At 62.3% G+C, this 13,287-nt stretch overlaps 1 protein-coding gene across 2 annotated transcripts in view; it reads right to left on the reverse strand.

Annotated features, from left to right (window-relative positions):
- Window positions 1-167: 167 nt before the first annotated feature.
- Window positions 168-13,287, reverse strand: part of PKP1 (plakophilin 1) — a 40,827-nt gene continuing 27,707 nt past the window's right edge. For both annotated transcript variants that reach the window (XM_074351530.1, XM_074351531.1), the window contains 10 exons: window positions 12,407-12,614; window positions 11,350-11,527; window positions 9,955-10,069; window positions 8,668-8,823; window positions 7,780-7,956; window positions 6,414-6,567; window positions 5,893-6,079; window positions 5,370-5,454; window positions 3,980-4,086; window positions 168-2,807 (listed from right to left, as the gene is read on the reverse strand). In XM_074351530.1, coding sequence (XP_074207631.1) covers window positions 4,012-4,086; window positions 5,370-5,454; window positions 5,893-6,079; window positions 6,414-6,567; window positions 7,780-7,956; window positions 8,668-8,823; window positions 9,955-10,069; window positions 11,350-11,527; window positions 12,407-12,614 — 1,335 coding nt within the window. In that variant the 3' untranslated portion in view covers window positions 168-2,807; window positions 3,980-4,011. The remainder of the gene's footprint in view (window positions 2,808-3,979; window positions 4,087-5,369; window positions 5,455-5,892; window positions 6,080-6,413; window positions 6,568-7,779; window positions 7,957-8,667; window positions 8,824-9,954; window positions 10,070-11,349; window positions 11,528-12,406; window positions 12,615-13,287) is intronic.

Raw genomic sequence — 13,287 nt, forward strand, 5'->3', positions numbered from 1 at the left:
TAAGCCCCACGTCATTTATGTGTAACATGAAGGCAGCACCACAGCGTCCTCTGCCCGGTGCTGCCCTTGGTCCACGCCGGGCGCAGGGCCAATGAGAGGAGACCCTGGAAGGAGGGGCGCGGCCCCATCCGTCCTCAGCGGCTCCCCAAATAATCCACTGCTTGAAATTGTTCAAAGAAACGCCAGCAATTTATTGATTCCCTGTATTTCCAAAAAAGCAAACACATAGTGTATCCCCCAGGGAAACTGGGCCCAGCCAGCCCAAGGTTCTTATACAAACACGGAACACAGGGGAGGGTGGCCGCAGAGGGGCTCTGGACATCTGCAGTGCCCTGGACATCGCCCTTCTGCCCCCCACCCACCTAGACAGAGCCCCTGCCTTGGCCGTCCCAGCTTGCCCCCTCCCGCAGCTGGGGTCGCACTGCTGGGCTGGCCCCACTGGGCAGGCTGCTGGTGGCCAGTGACCAGATCTGCCCTAGCACTGGAGGCCCTGGGTCGGGGCAGGGACAGGGAGACACTGAGGGTCTGTGTCTTTGGCCCCACGTAGGAGTGTCTTGTTTTGGGTATCGAGCCTGGGGCATGAGGCCAAGATGCAGCTGACACACGGAGCTGTGCCTCCCTGGGGCCTGGATGCGGACGGCCCAGCAGAACCCTGGCTCCTGTCTCTAGAAGATGCACCTGCAGGCCCCTCCCAGTTTGGCCTCTTCCAAAGTGACAGTCCCGGTTGGCTGGCCGCAGAAGTCACAAGAGAGATGACCAAACCAGGCCTGGCTTAACTGTCCCCCTCACCTACTTGGGTCTGAAAAACTGCCCATCCCCAAGGCGAAGGCTGGGCTGGGCTTCCTCACCTGCGAGGGAAGGAGGGCTTCGAGCAGTCAGGGCCGCGCCGAGGGAAGGGCGCCTCCCGGGGTGGTCGTGAGCTCACTGGTCAGGGGCTGTCTCCCTCTCTCCCTGGACAGTCCTCTCACACTGGGGACCACAGGCCTCTTCTTTCCTCCAGGAGGTGAGCCTGTGAGCACGGGGTGTGGTCTGTGCGCCCACTGATGGACCCCGAGAACTTACACCACTGCTGGCTCTGCAGCGTTTCTTTAAGAAACGAATTCCTCTGGGCCCCGGGGGCCAGCAGAGCGGTCACCCCGAACCTACACCCGGGACAGTCTGCTGGGACCAGCTGCCCCCTGAGAGGGAGGCGCGGGCCAGGAGCAGATGTCCACCGTGAGTGACGGGGAGGGGGTGACAGTCCCAGCAGCAGAGGCCGGTCGGCCGCACACGGCCTGTCATTGTGTGTCTGCCCCCTGAGTCCCGCTGCCAGGTGTCCCAGCAGACAGGTCCTGGGCCCAGAGGTGCTTCCGGTTCTGCCTCCTGGGGTGAGCAGTGGGGCCGGACTAGGGGGAAGTGCGGGCGGGGAGGAGACTTGCGGGGAGGAGGGAGGAGCACCTTCAGTGCCAGAGGACCTAGGCTCCGTCCTGCGTCCCGTCATCGCTGCTGCAGGGCCGGGAGGCTGCAGCCAGGAAGGCCTGGGGATGCCACGGCCTGCCCCCATCGTGCAGGACAGACTCAGGGCTATTTGCACAAGCCTTTCCCTCAGGAGGCCCCTCCTCTGCTTCTCACCCGAAATGCAAAGGAGTTGGGGTCTCGGTGTGGCAGGTGCCTCTGATGGGCCTCTTTTATCACATCCCCTGTGGTTTTCACAAACACAGAGCAGGGACAGATGGCTGGGGCTCCGGGGAAGGAGCAGAGACAGCCATGGCTGGGCTGGCTGGTGCTGTGATGTGACAGTCCCTTCTGATCTAGCCAAATCCCTTCCTCCAAGGCTCCCGGGACCCAAAACACCCACTCACTTGAATGTCGGCCCATGCACTGGGAAGTACCCTCCTGGCTAATTCCCACTGAGGCTGGAGCGGGTCGCTGCCCAGCCTAGCCTGCCCACCGCCCTCACCCCAGGAATATGAAGACCAGCAGCCGTCCCGACAGCTCCTGGGCTGTGAGCACCACGCTGCCTTCTTCCTCCTGCAAAAAGTAGGTGACAAGCCCCCTGAAGGTAGGGGCTTCACAGGCCGAGGCTTCTCTGACAGGCATGCAGCCTGAGAGAGTGGCCAGCCCCCCTCGCTGGCTCTGACTCTTGGGGCAGACTTCACATAGCAAAGCAAGCAAGCCTGTCCTGGCCTGTGTTCAGGAGCCCACGCCCCGCCCAGCCCCGTCCCCGTGGCACTGCGGGGAGGCCGCCACAATCAGACAGCTCAGTTTTCCCAGGAGATACACTGAACCCTGCCAACCTCCCTTCCTGCAAAGCTGCCTCCTAAGAGGGCGAGCCCCAGCCCCAGCTACTCCCGCCCCCTGCAGGACACCTCGTGGGCCTGGCCCTGGGGAGGACCCCTGCCCTGGCATGACACACTTTGGAAACCAGGGGCAGCTAAACCAACAGTACACGGACATGCCCACGAGGGCATGTCGTGCCCGGCTGCAAGCCAGCAGCTCGCCCGGCTCTGCAGTCTGAGGTCTGGCTGTCAGCACTCGTGCATGCACGTGCACACACACACGACAAACGCGTATATGTACCATTTCTCAGCGAAAGAAGTATTAACATTAGATGTAAGCCCCCTTAACTCAAGAAAAGCCCCCCCGCCCTCCCCAACCCCCATCGCCTGTCAGTTCCCCCAAGGAAAAAAAAAATCTAAAAATAAATCCATCATCCGCGGCGTCCCGGTTTGCTCTCAGCTGCGTTTGAATGTTTCCAAATACTGCACAGGTGGACAGAATAACCCCTCCAGCAAGGCCTGGGTCTTCTCAGCTGGGTCCAATCACTTCTGGAAAAGGAGGAGGCCTCCGGTCAGCAGCCAAGGAGATGCATCCACACTGCCATTCTCATCAGCACATCCCTCCTCCCACCATGCGCCCCGGGCCCGAGACCGGGGTCAGGCTGTCCCTGGACACGTTCATAGGCTGCTCCTGTTGGGTTAGAAGCTCGTCAGCCTCGCCCCCCGCCCACCCTGTCCCTCTGTGGTGCCCGGCACACCGCAGTACTAAGCACCTAGGCTGTGCCCATCAGGCACCTGTCAAATTCGGCTTCTCTCTTCCTGCCCTCCTGTTGTCGGAGCCTGTCTGCCAGGAGAGGGTGTCCGAGGTCTAAGTGAACCTTTGTCTGGACCAAAGTTGTAGCCCTCCCCCCACCAGGAGCCTCCTCAGGTGCCGGGATTGGGGTGCTGGCAGACACCAGGGCACCAGGAAGTCCCCCTTGAGCTCAGAAGACCCTGTCTTCACCCCTGACTCTCTGCAGGTGGCTCCACCCCAGGGCCGCCTCTGGTGACCCTCGAGGGTTGACGATGCCTGGTTTGAGTATCTGAGCCTGGCCCTGGGCTTACCTGCCTCAGAATCACTTTGGATACTTATTTTAAAATGTATTTTCCTGGACCCAGGAGCTACAGAGTCAGAACTGCTGAGTGGGGCCAGGAGCGTGTGCAAGTGTCCCAGCGAGGCTAATGAAAGCGCAGGCTTACAAGTCTTTGTCAGAAATACTGGATCTGAGTTTTTCACCTCTAGATCCATCAGCTGGACATCAGCGTGTCCACACGAGACGTGTGCAGAGACTGGGAAATGGGCCGTATCAGGGACAAGAAGGTGAGCTGCAGAAGCCCAACGCTGAACAACATCCTGTGTGACTGCAGGGGCGCCGTTCACACTGCAGTCCACTAGACGGCACCGCCTGGGTTGTGCAGTGTGCGACCTACACGGCCATACCAGCAGCTCTGCCAGACCTCTGGCCTGTGATGTGACCAGGACACTGCACGTCCCTGATGTCCTGGGGTGGGACAGGCAGTGGCACCCTGGCCAGGTGGTCCATGCGGCTGTCCTCACAGACCTCGTGTCTGCCGACCAAAGGCTGCGTCTGCGTCCCTGGGGAAGTGGCCTGGCCCCTTCTGAGCCTGGCTGAGGCTGCTGTGGGGTCCTGGGCATCCCTGCCCGGGGGGCTGGCCCTTACCTGGAAGCTGGACTTCCCTGGGCAGCCTCCTCTTAGAACCGGGACGTGAAGTTCCTGAAGCTGCTGGGCCCGGCCAAGGTTCCCAGCATGTTCCTGTCGAGACCTTGCTGCAGGGGAGAGACAGCAGCTGCTTGAAACATCCTAGGATGGATGGTGTGAGGCGTCCTGCAGGGCCCGAGACTGCCCCCCGAGGGCCCCTGGGCTTGCCCAGGCCCTCAGGACACGCTGTGTGTGTGTGTGCCAGGGCTAAAGCCGGTCCAAATGTGCAACCAAACACAAGGCCACTCACGTCTGTGAGCCAGCTGAGATGTGTCTGGAGGTCCCCCAGCACACGAGTGCCCCACCTGCCTCCGCAGGAGTTTGCATCAAGGCAGGAGGATTTAGCTAATGCTGGTTCCTCTTTACACAGAGCAAGCACCAAGATCAGAGCAGAAGAGGTGTTTGTTTTCTGCCTTCTGACTGTTCTGCTTTCTTTAAAAACCCCAACAAGAGCTCTGGGCAGGGAGGTCAGGCCCAGCAGCCTCGGAGGGGCACTGGGAGGAGCCCTGATGGGAGACTGGAGTCTGGAGGGGCTGGCTGGGGTCCAGGAGAGGGACCACGTCTCCCAGTCAGGGCTCCCCCCAGCCCCGCCCAGAAGCCCTGCCCGCTCCCTGGCTGACCTGTCTCTGACTGTAGCCACAGGGTGTCCGAGCCGGAAGCCTGAGCCCCGCCAGCCCCACGGTCCCACTTCTTCTGTCTCCTGCCCGTTAAGGCCACCTCACCCCTGCCCACACCACAGAGGAGGGGCCGGGTTGGTGTGAAGCCCCGACAGCACAAGGCCTGGCTCTGCGGCTGGAGAGGCGGCAGATGCCGAGGATGGAGGAGCAGGGCCATCCCTGGACAGGTCCAGCAGCCCCGTCTCTCGCCCCCTCGGCCACACAGCGTGGGGAAGCAGTCTTCTGAGAGCTGCTTTCACCCTGAAACTCTCTCCTCCAAACCCCCAATGTCTCCCCAGGGCCAAAAGCAAACTCTTTAGTCTGAACTTGAAGGGGTAACCTAGACCAAACCTGCCTTCCCAGCCAGAGCACACCCACGCCCCCAAGTGAATGCCGTGCCTTTTGCCCACCTGCTTTTCGGTTCGCTCCCGGGGGGCCCACCCCAGACCTGACACACTTCATCCGTCTCCTCTGCCCTCCACGCACCCCGCACCTCCTCCTCAGACCCTGGGCTGAGCAGCGTGGGAGCCTGGGCCACGTCCACTGTCACGTGCGTTCGTCTGGAGTGAGGCTCAGTCTCCCTGACCTGGTGGGGCCTGAGATCTACCTCTCTCTTCCTGATCCATGCAGACCCAATCCAGGGCAGGCAGAGTGTGGGAGAGCCTTGCCAGCAGGGTCAAAGGTGTGGGCCTTACCTGTCTGAGGATGCCCTGCAGCTCCTTGCTGGCCCACATATCAGACAGGAGGAGTCGGGCAGCCTCTGCAGCCCTGGGCGAGGCACTGGGCAGATGAGAAGTTCATCTGGGGGTGAGACTCCAGGAGACTCGGCGTGAACACCCCTTCCCTCCACCCTCACCTTTCCGTGGGGGGCCCCAGCGTTGCCTCAGAGAGAAGCCCCACTGAGGGTCCCACTACACAGTGGGCACAAGCCCTCGCCCCTGCCCACCTGGAGGTACCCCAGGACTGTCTCTGGAACTCTCCATGCCCACCCCCGGCCTTGTCCCAGGAGGAGAGCAGAATAAAGTTCCCACACAGCTGAGTCTGCTGCTCCGTGCCTCCTGCTGGCCCACGAGGACTGAGTGTCCCTCAGGTTCCCCGGCCCAGAAGTGTGCTGCCCAGAGGCCGCACTCAGCTTCTGGAACTTCCCTCCATTGGAGCTGTCCTGCCCCGCCCACCTGCTGTCCTGCCCCGCCCACCTGCCGGCCCTGCCCCGCCCACCTGCTGCGACACAGGTTGATGACATTGTTGATCATACTGCTGGAGAAATGCTGCTTGGCCACCTGTGGCTGGGAGGCCATCAGGTTCCTCACGGTGTAGCAGGCCGAGGACAAGATGTCTTCCGAGTTGCTGGTGTTGCCAGTGTGACTGGTGAGGAGCCTGGTCACCTCTGGGAACACCTGGTTCCCTGGAAGAGAAAGGAGTGGAGGGCACAGGGTCAGATGACCGGGGGCTCCCCTTGGGACCACAGTCCTGGGCTGCCCTCAGCGGGGATCCTCGCAAGGTGGCCCCTCAGGGCTCCATTCTAGCTCCAACCCAGGGCTTGGGAAGGGGTGTGACCTCACATACCTGCTCCGCATCCCCGGGCGACTGCCCCTTCCTACCCCCAAGCCTCTCCTGGGCCGGCTTCCCCCCACCCGGACGCTCCCCTGGGGAGTGGTGAGAGGATGACCGACCGTCCAGCGGGCTCTGGAAAGCAGAAGTCCTTCCAGAGGGGTGGTCTGGCCCGTGTGGGCACTCACCCATCACTCGGTGCAGCACTGGGTGGCGGGACATGTTGCTCAGCAGGGAGGCTCCAGACCGCACCACGTCGGAGTTGCCGGATTGCAGGAGGCGGGCGATTTGAGGCAGGCCCTTTTCCTTCAGCCCAATCAGCTGGCTCATGCCGCTGGACATCTGAGGAGAAGGAAGAGTGAGGCTGTCGCCTGGACTTCAAGGCACCACAGCAGGCAGAAGGGGGCCAGTAACCCCAAACCGAGACCCCCCAGAGCTACTGCTCTTCTCTTCCATGTGGGAAGCCCTGGCAGACAGACACAAACCTGCTCTTACACTGGCAACTGCAGAACCCACGCCCCGGCAAAAAGGCACCTGTGCCTGGACCCCAGGTGAGGGCTGAGAGGGAAGTCCGGCCCCTCACTCGGGGGGTGCGGGCAGAGCCAACCTCCAGACTGAGCCAGTCCCAGCGGCCACCGTGTGGCCCACTGCGTGGCCCACTGCCTCTGCTCTGTCTGCCGCACGTTCCCAGCAGTATCTGCTCACCTGAAGCCTAGGTCGACACACCTGTCACCTAAAGAGGTGCTGACCACCTTCTGCCACCTTCCCTGCCTCTGCAGAAGTCAGGACGGGTTTCTCGGAGCTTAGCTGAGTCAAGGATGGGTAAGCATAGGACTGAGCCACGTGGAGAGGCAAGCCAGGTCCCCCGGAGGGAGGTTATCCCATCCGGGCCTCTGGCAGCAAAGCTATCCTAGCCGTCACCTGGCTCAGGTTGGTCTGGGTTTCTCGAAGACCCTCCACCCATCCTCTCACAGCGGGAAGGTCCTGCTTTGCCCCCAACTCACCCTTGTCCTGCTTCCGCCCGCCCTGCTTCCGTCCTGCGCAAAGGTGAGGGAGGGTTGGCTGCCTCTCCATCTCCTTGTTTGCTAACATGCCTCCTACAGCTCCACCCACTCCATTATGTCCTCCAAACTAACTGGCCTCGAAATCTTTCCTAATTCTGCCCCATCTTCCTCCGGGCCTGCCTATACCCTCTTTTCTCACCTGCCAGTTCCGCAAACCAGACATCCCTCCTGCCATAAACATACCCATCATCCCGGTCCCCTGCCTCCCCCCACCAGGCACAGTCTGGGGCTAGCACGGGGCCAGGAACCATGGGCCAGAGGGGATTCTGTGGCACAGACAGAATCCAGGAGGCCTGGGTTCCACAGCCCCATCCTCCACCTGGGTGTCACCTCATGTCCCCAGGGCCCGGCCCAGATGGCCCACTCGGGCAGGAACAGGCTCACGGGGAGACCGGGAGCAGAGCCTGGATTGCAGCTGGAGGGACTGGGCGGGCGGGGGGGGCTGCGGAGGGGTCGGGGCGGGCTCGGGGGCGCTGCGGGCGGCGCTCACCAGCCCCTTGCTGGCCGTCAGGTTCTGCAGGGCCCCGGCGCAGGCCTCCAGCGTGGCATCCTTCTTGCTCTTGCCCATGAGGTTCAGGTAGGTGCGGACGGCGTCCGAGTGGTACAGCAAGCTGCTGCCCGTGGGGCTGGGCTCCTCCTCAGGCAGCGGGCAGTCGTAGTTGTTGTTCTGCGGATGAGAGGCAGGTCGATAGGGGCCAAACCCACGCATCCGCTCCCCAACCTCAGGGCCGCGGTTCCGGACCAGGGAGCACCCGCCACCCCTCCTGCGTGCACTGTGGCTGGGGCATGGGCATGGGCATGGGCATGGGGCATGGGGCAGAGGGCATCCTCCGCGCTCCAGGCCAGCCTCCGCCCCGACCTCCCAGCTGTGAGGCTGCTTCGGGTCTCACAACAGGATGCCTCCTCCCCTCCCAGAGTCAGACCCTGAACCTGACCCGCTCTGGGCCAACAGGGGCGGTCCAGGACCCAGCTTCCACAGCCTGCCCAGTGGAGGCAGGCGGCCCCTCCCTCCACAGCACCCCTCTGCTTCCGGGGTGACCTGGGGAGCTCAGGAGGCAGTGGGAGGCAGGCTGGCCCGCAGCCCTCGGGGTGAGGGAGAAGAGGGGAGGTTTTACTAACACACGGTGAAAGACCAAGGCCTGCAGACAGAGGGCTGGAGCTTTAGGCTCTAGGGGGTCTGGGCTCCGTGGTCCCAAGAACACAGCCCCCCTCCGTGGCGTGTGGAAGGCGGAGGCCCCTCCCAGCTCCCAGGGCAGCGGTCCCCCGGCCAGGGTTTAAGCAAGGGCCTGACCCCTGGGGCTGGTCTCAGGCCCCGGCAGGGCAGAGAGGGGAGGTGGGCGGGGCAGGGGGCCCCGGGGGGCCTGGCGGGCGGGCTCACCATCATCCTGTCGCTCTTGTTGCTGAAGCAGCCAGTGGAGGACTTCTCCGTGTAGGCGTTGCGGGCATTGTACTCCAGCTGGCGGTAGCGGGTGGGCACCTCGGCGTCCAGGCGATAGGAGAGGTTGTGCAGGACGCACATGCAGTTCTCCACAGACTGGGGGCCAAGCAGAGCTCGCGCTGAGCCCCTGCCAGGCCCCTGCCGTCACCAGCGAGAGGGCCGGGCCCCACGGCTGCTCTGGGACGGGGGGGGGGGGACAGCATAGGCCCTGCCCACCGCAGTCCGAGAAGGCCCCCAGGGACGCTTCCTGGGACCCGGGTTTGAATCGGGTCCTGCCATTTCCAGCTGTGTGTGTGGATGACCTGCTCTGCCTCTCTGGGCCTCAGTTTCCACCAGCTTCACTGGCTACTAGAGAGGCTACCCACGGAAAGGACCCACAGGAGGCCCAGCACATCGTAGGACACAGACAGTGGCTACCGTTTCTGCGGCTCTGGCCAACATGCAAGGGTCAGCCTGGGCTCTGGAGGACACACCCCTTCAGAAGCAGCCCTGAGCAATTCAGGTTCAAAACCATCAAGTCCCCAGGAGTCCACCATCCCCTCTTTAATGGCGGGACCTCCGTCCTGCTGTGTGGGAGGGCCTTGGCCTGCAGTTTATCTCCTGCCATGGTTTCCCCTTTCTGTCTGTCTGTCTGTGCGGGTGTCCAGAGTCCCGAGGGGGAGGGAGGGTGGCTCTGCCAGGAGCCTTCTGGTGAGGCAGTGGGAAGACAGGAGTGGTGCTCAGGGAGGAGCGGAGACCCTGGGGCACCTGTGTATACCCCTCGAGCTAGGGGCAGCAGGTGCTCACGGAGAGCTCGCCCGGCGCCAGGTGCTCTCTCCCTGTTTTATCAACTAATTGAGTCCTTAAAACAAGCCCTGAGGTGGGTACAACGGTGGCCACCTTCATTTGAGCAAAGGGCAAACTGAGGAAAAGAGGCCACAGAAGCCCCTGCATTCACAAAGCCTCTAAGTCAGGGAGGATCTGCCCCTGTAGCCACCACCCCAGCGCCAGCCTGCCCACCCCCCCAGGGAGGGGTCAGGGAACTCAGCATCCAGATGTCCCCTCCCCTCCGCTGGCCAGGGCTCTGGGCTCCTTCCCACCATCAGGTCACGCCTTAAGAGACTCCCAAGAGTGCAGACCTGCCCTTTGGAGTCCGGGAGAGAGAAATGCCAGGACCTGGAGTCCCAGGCCACCCTCACTGGTCTGAGAGGAGTCTGGGGGCCGGGTGCCACCTGAGGGCTACCTCACCTTGTCGTCACAGCGGCTGGCTGCCACGCAGTTCTGGACATAGGCGAGGAGGGAGTCAATGAGCCCAGTGTAGTTTCGCATCGTCTGTCGGCCAGCGTCCGCAGAGCTCAGGTTCCTGACGGAGGAAATGGGGAGGGGGAAGCAGGGAGGAGAAAGAGAGGGGTGGAGAGAGGGGGAGAGGGAGGGGGAGGGAGAGAGCGTGGTGAGGGCCATGGGAGCGGAGAGAAGGGGCCGAGGGGAGGGGGCGGAGGTTGGAGGAAGAAGGGGCGGGAGAGGAAAGGAATGAGGGGGGAAGCAAATGACGGCAGAGGAAGGAAGGAGACATCACGCAGCCAGTTCTGCTCAGGCCCGGCAGAGGCGGGAGGGGGCCTCGTGGGAACTCGCTCTCCCACCCTTCTCCCTGCCCACTGGGGTCCCAGGCCCGCAACTTTTATGTGTCCACAGCTCCAGGGTAGCTGGCAGCCCGGGGCACACACCTGCCCTCACGGGCACTTGCTGAATGGGGGCTGGAAGCTCCGCCTGCCCCGTCTCTTCCTGGGGGGCAGCAGGAGCTCTGTGGGCTGCCGGGCAGGGGACCAGAGCCAGGGTTTCTGCCCATCCCCGTGGAAGCTGCTCTGCGCCTGGTGGGCTCACTCCCCAGCAGACCGGGCCCCCTCCGCTGGTGGAGGTGGGGTGCAGCGGCTGCTGCCCCACCAAGTGCTTGAGTACCTTTCCACCTCCCCAGCCTCTCGCTCCCTGCAGGGGCTCCCGGGGGCGGGCAGAGAGGAGCACGTGCCTGCTGTGCCCTGGTTCTGGGGCTCCCAGGAGCTGGGGGCGACAAAGCCCTGCTAGAGCAAGGCGTGACCCTCAGGGGGTTTGTTCCTGGGCTCCACCTCCAGACCCGCCCGCCCCCCCAGCCCGCAGACCTCCCTCCAGAAGGAAGCACACCCAGGTCCCTCTGACGGCAGCCGCCAGCGCCTTTGCCACACCCAGGGGCAGAACTCAGGAAACTCTGGGCAAAGCAGTAACATCTCTACGCCAAGGAACGTGGCAGCTGGTGTCAGCGCCGCAGCTGGGAGGTGACTCACTGGGAGCCAGTGAGGAGACATGTATCTAAAAGAACGCTCTTCGAGTAGCACAAGAAATGCCTTCCTCGTGGGGTGGGGCAGGGGGTGGTTGGGTGGATGCACGTGGATGGAGATGGGTGATGGGAGTTTGGATATTCAGATCCAAGCGTTCCCACTCTTGGGCTCCTCCTCAGAGGGGGTTGTGGGGTCCTGAGCCTTATCCAGTCCCAGGGAAGTTAGGAACGCTGGGCTGTCTGGGAGTCCACCGCGAGGCCAGGCAGGTGAGAGCCCCCTGCCTGGCTGAGCCTTGGCTGAACCTTGGCTGAGAAGGGCCGCCCTCTGCCCCCACCTCAAGCAGCCCGTGGCGTTGAAGAAGACCTCGGGGTCCACGGCCTCCCGGGCCAGGTTGCTGTTGCCGTCACACCAGCCAGAGAAGGGGATGATGACACGGTCGGCCAGGACCGGCAGGGCTTCGGCGACCAGCTCCTCCTTCAGCTCGTCCGCAGAGGACAGGTTCCAGAGCAGCCCTGCAGATGGGGGCCGCCAGGTTCAGGAGACCGGACCAAGTACCCCCAACTTGGGCCAAACACGCCTCGCGCCCTAGTCTGTGGTCTGACCGGCCCCTCGTCTCAACTAGACTTCAGGCTGTTTGAGGGCGCAGCGTCCGGAGTTCTCTAGGCAGGTCAAAACTGTGCAAAAAGCATTTGGGTTCTTTTTTGTTTTTTGGGTTTTTTTGAGGGGCGTAATTAGGTTTATTTATCTATTTGTTTATTTTAGTAGAGGTACTGGGGATTGAACCCAGGACCTCGTGCATGCTAAGCACACAGCTCTACCACTGAATGTATGAATAAAACTCAGCGTTGGTGGTGGGACAAAAGTGCTGACCTCCATAAATCTGGAAATAAATGGCATCTGTAGACTAAACATACATATACACCCTCTCCCTCTCAATCAAAACATTCGATTGATCAGGGTTTGAATATAAATTCCAGCACTCAGAATCTTCTGACGTCCTGCTTTCCACCTGAAAGTCATCCCTAAGGTACTGTTACTCTGTTCCTGGCCTCAGCCTCCCCGTCCAGTTCAAGGTCTTCCCAGTGACTTCTGTCTCCTGTGCCCCCATCCTGAGTGCTTGCCAGCATGTTTTTGGACACAGGGTAGGTGCTTAAGACCTGTGAGCCCTGCCCACACCCACCGTACTCTCTCCTCTTCACCTGCAAATCCCAGGGTCTGATGAGTCCAGGTCCACCCTTGCCCTCTAGCCTCAGAAGGACCTGGCACAACACCCAGGGTCACCAACTGGACACCGCTAACCTGGCCAGCCCCAGGCCCGCGGGGCTCCCTCGGCCAGCGGTCTGGCTCCTGCCCCCCCAACCCCCCGACTCCCCGTGGCTGGGGCTCCCCACCTGTCAGCTGCTTCTGGATCTCGGTGCTCCCGGTCCTCCTCAGGAGGCTGACGGCCTCGCGGATCCCGTTCTGCCTCCGGGTCTCCAGCTTGTTGGCCGGGCTCCGGAACACCAGGTTGCGCAGGGCGCCGGCTGCCGCCTGCTGCACATTCTGGTTGGGGCTGCGGAGGAGGTCCACCAGCTTGCAGATGCCGCCCAGCTGATAGACCTGTGGGGACAGGCGGTGAGGCCGGGCTGCGACGCTCTGCTCGGAGCACTGCTACGCAGACCGGGAGGGCCACTTTCGGTTCCCAGACATCCAGACGACCGACGTAAATGAGCAGTGCGGAGCGATGGCAACCATCGGAGCAGGGGCCGAGGCGGGGATTCAGAGCCAGCTCCCCGACACCTGAGCCCTGCTCTCCTCTGGAGCGTGGGATGAGGACCAGACGGGAACATGCGTACAAATGCTCTTCAGAATCCTCGGACTGGGGGCAGGGTACCGCTCAGCGGTAGAGCTTGTGCTTAGCACGCACGAGGTCCTGGGTTCCATCCCCAGTACCTCCATTAAAATAAATAACCAATACCCAATTACCTCCCCGTGGAAGAAAATTAAAAAAAATTAAATCCTAGGGCAGGTCAGACGTCAGGGAGGCCCTCTCTGGGAGCACTTTTCCTCTGGCAGGGACTTGATGCAGAGGACCCTGCACACTCTGAGAATCACATTTCTGGTTCCACACCCCTGCGCTGACCACAGAGTCCTCCGGTGTCCTCTCTGCCAGCCACGCTCGGGACACAGACAGAGACAGAGAGAGACAGACAGCGTGACAGACACACACAGACAGACAGACAGACAGAAAAGGGGTTTGGGAGGAAGTTGAAGGGTAGGAAGTAGTCCCGGT

The sequence above is a fragment of the Camelus bactrianus genome, chromosome 23, assembly GCF_048773025.1.
Source record: "Camelus bactrianus isolate YW-2024 breed Bactrian camel chromosome 23, ASM4877302v1, whole genome shotgun sequence".
Lineage (NCBI taxonomy): Eukaryota > Metazoa > Chordata > Mammalia > Artiodactyla > Camelidae > Camelus > Camelus bactrianus.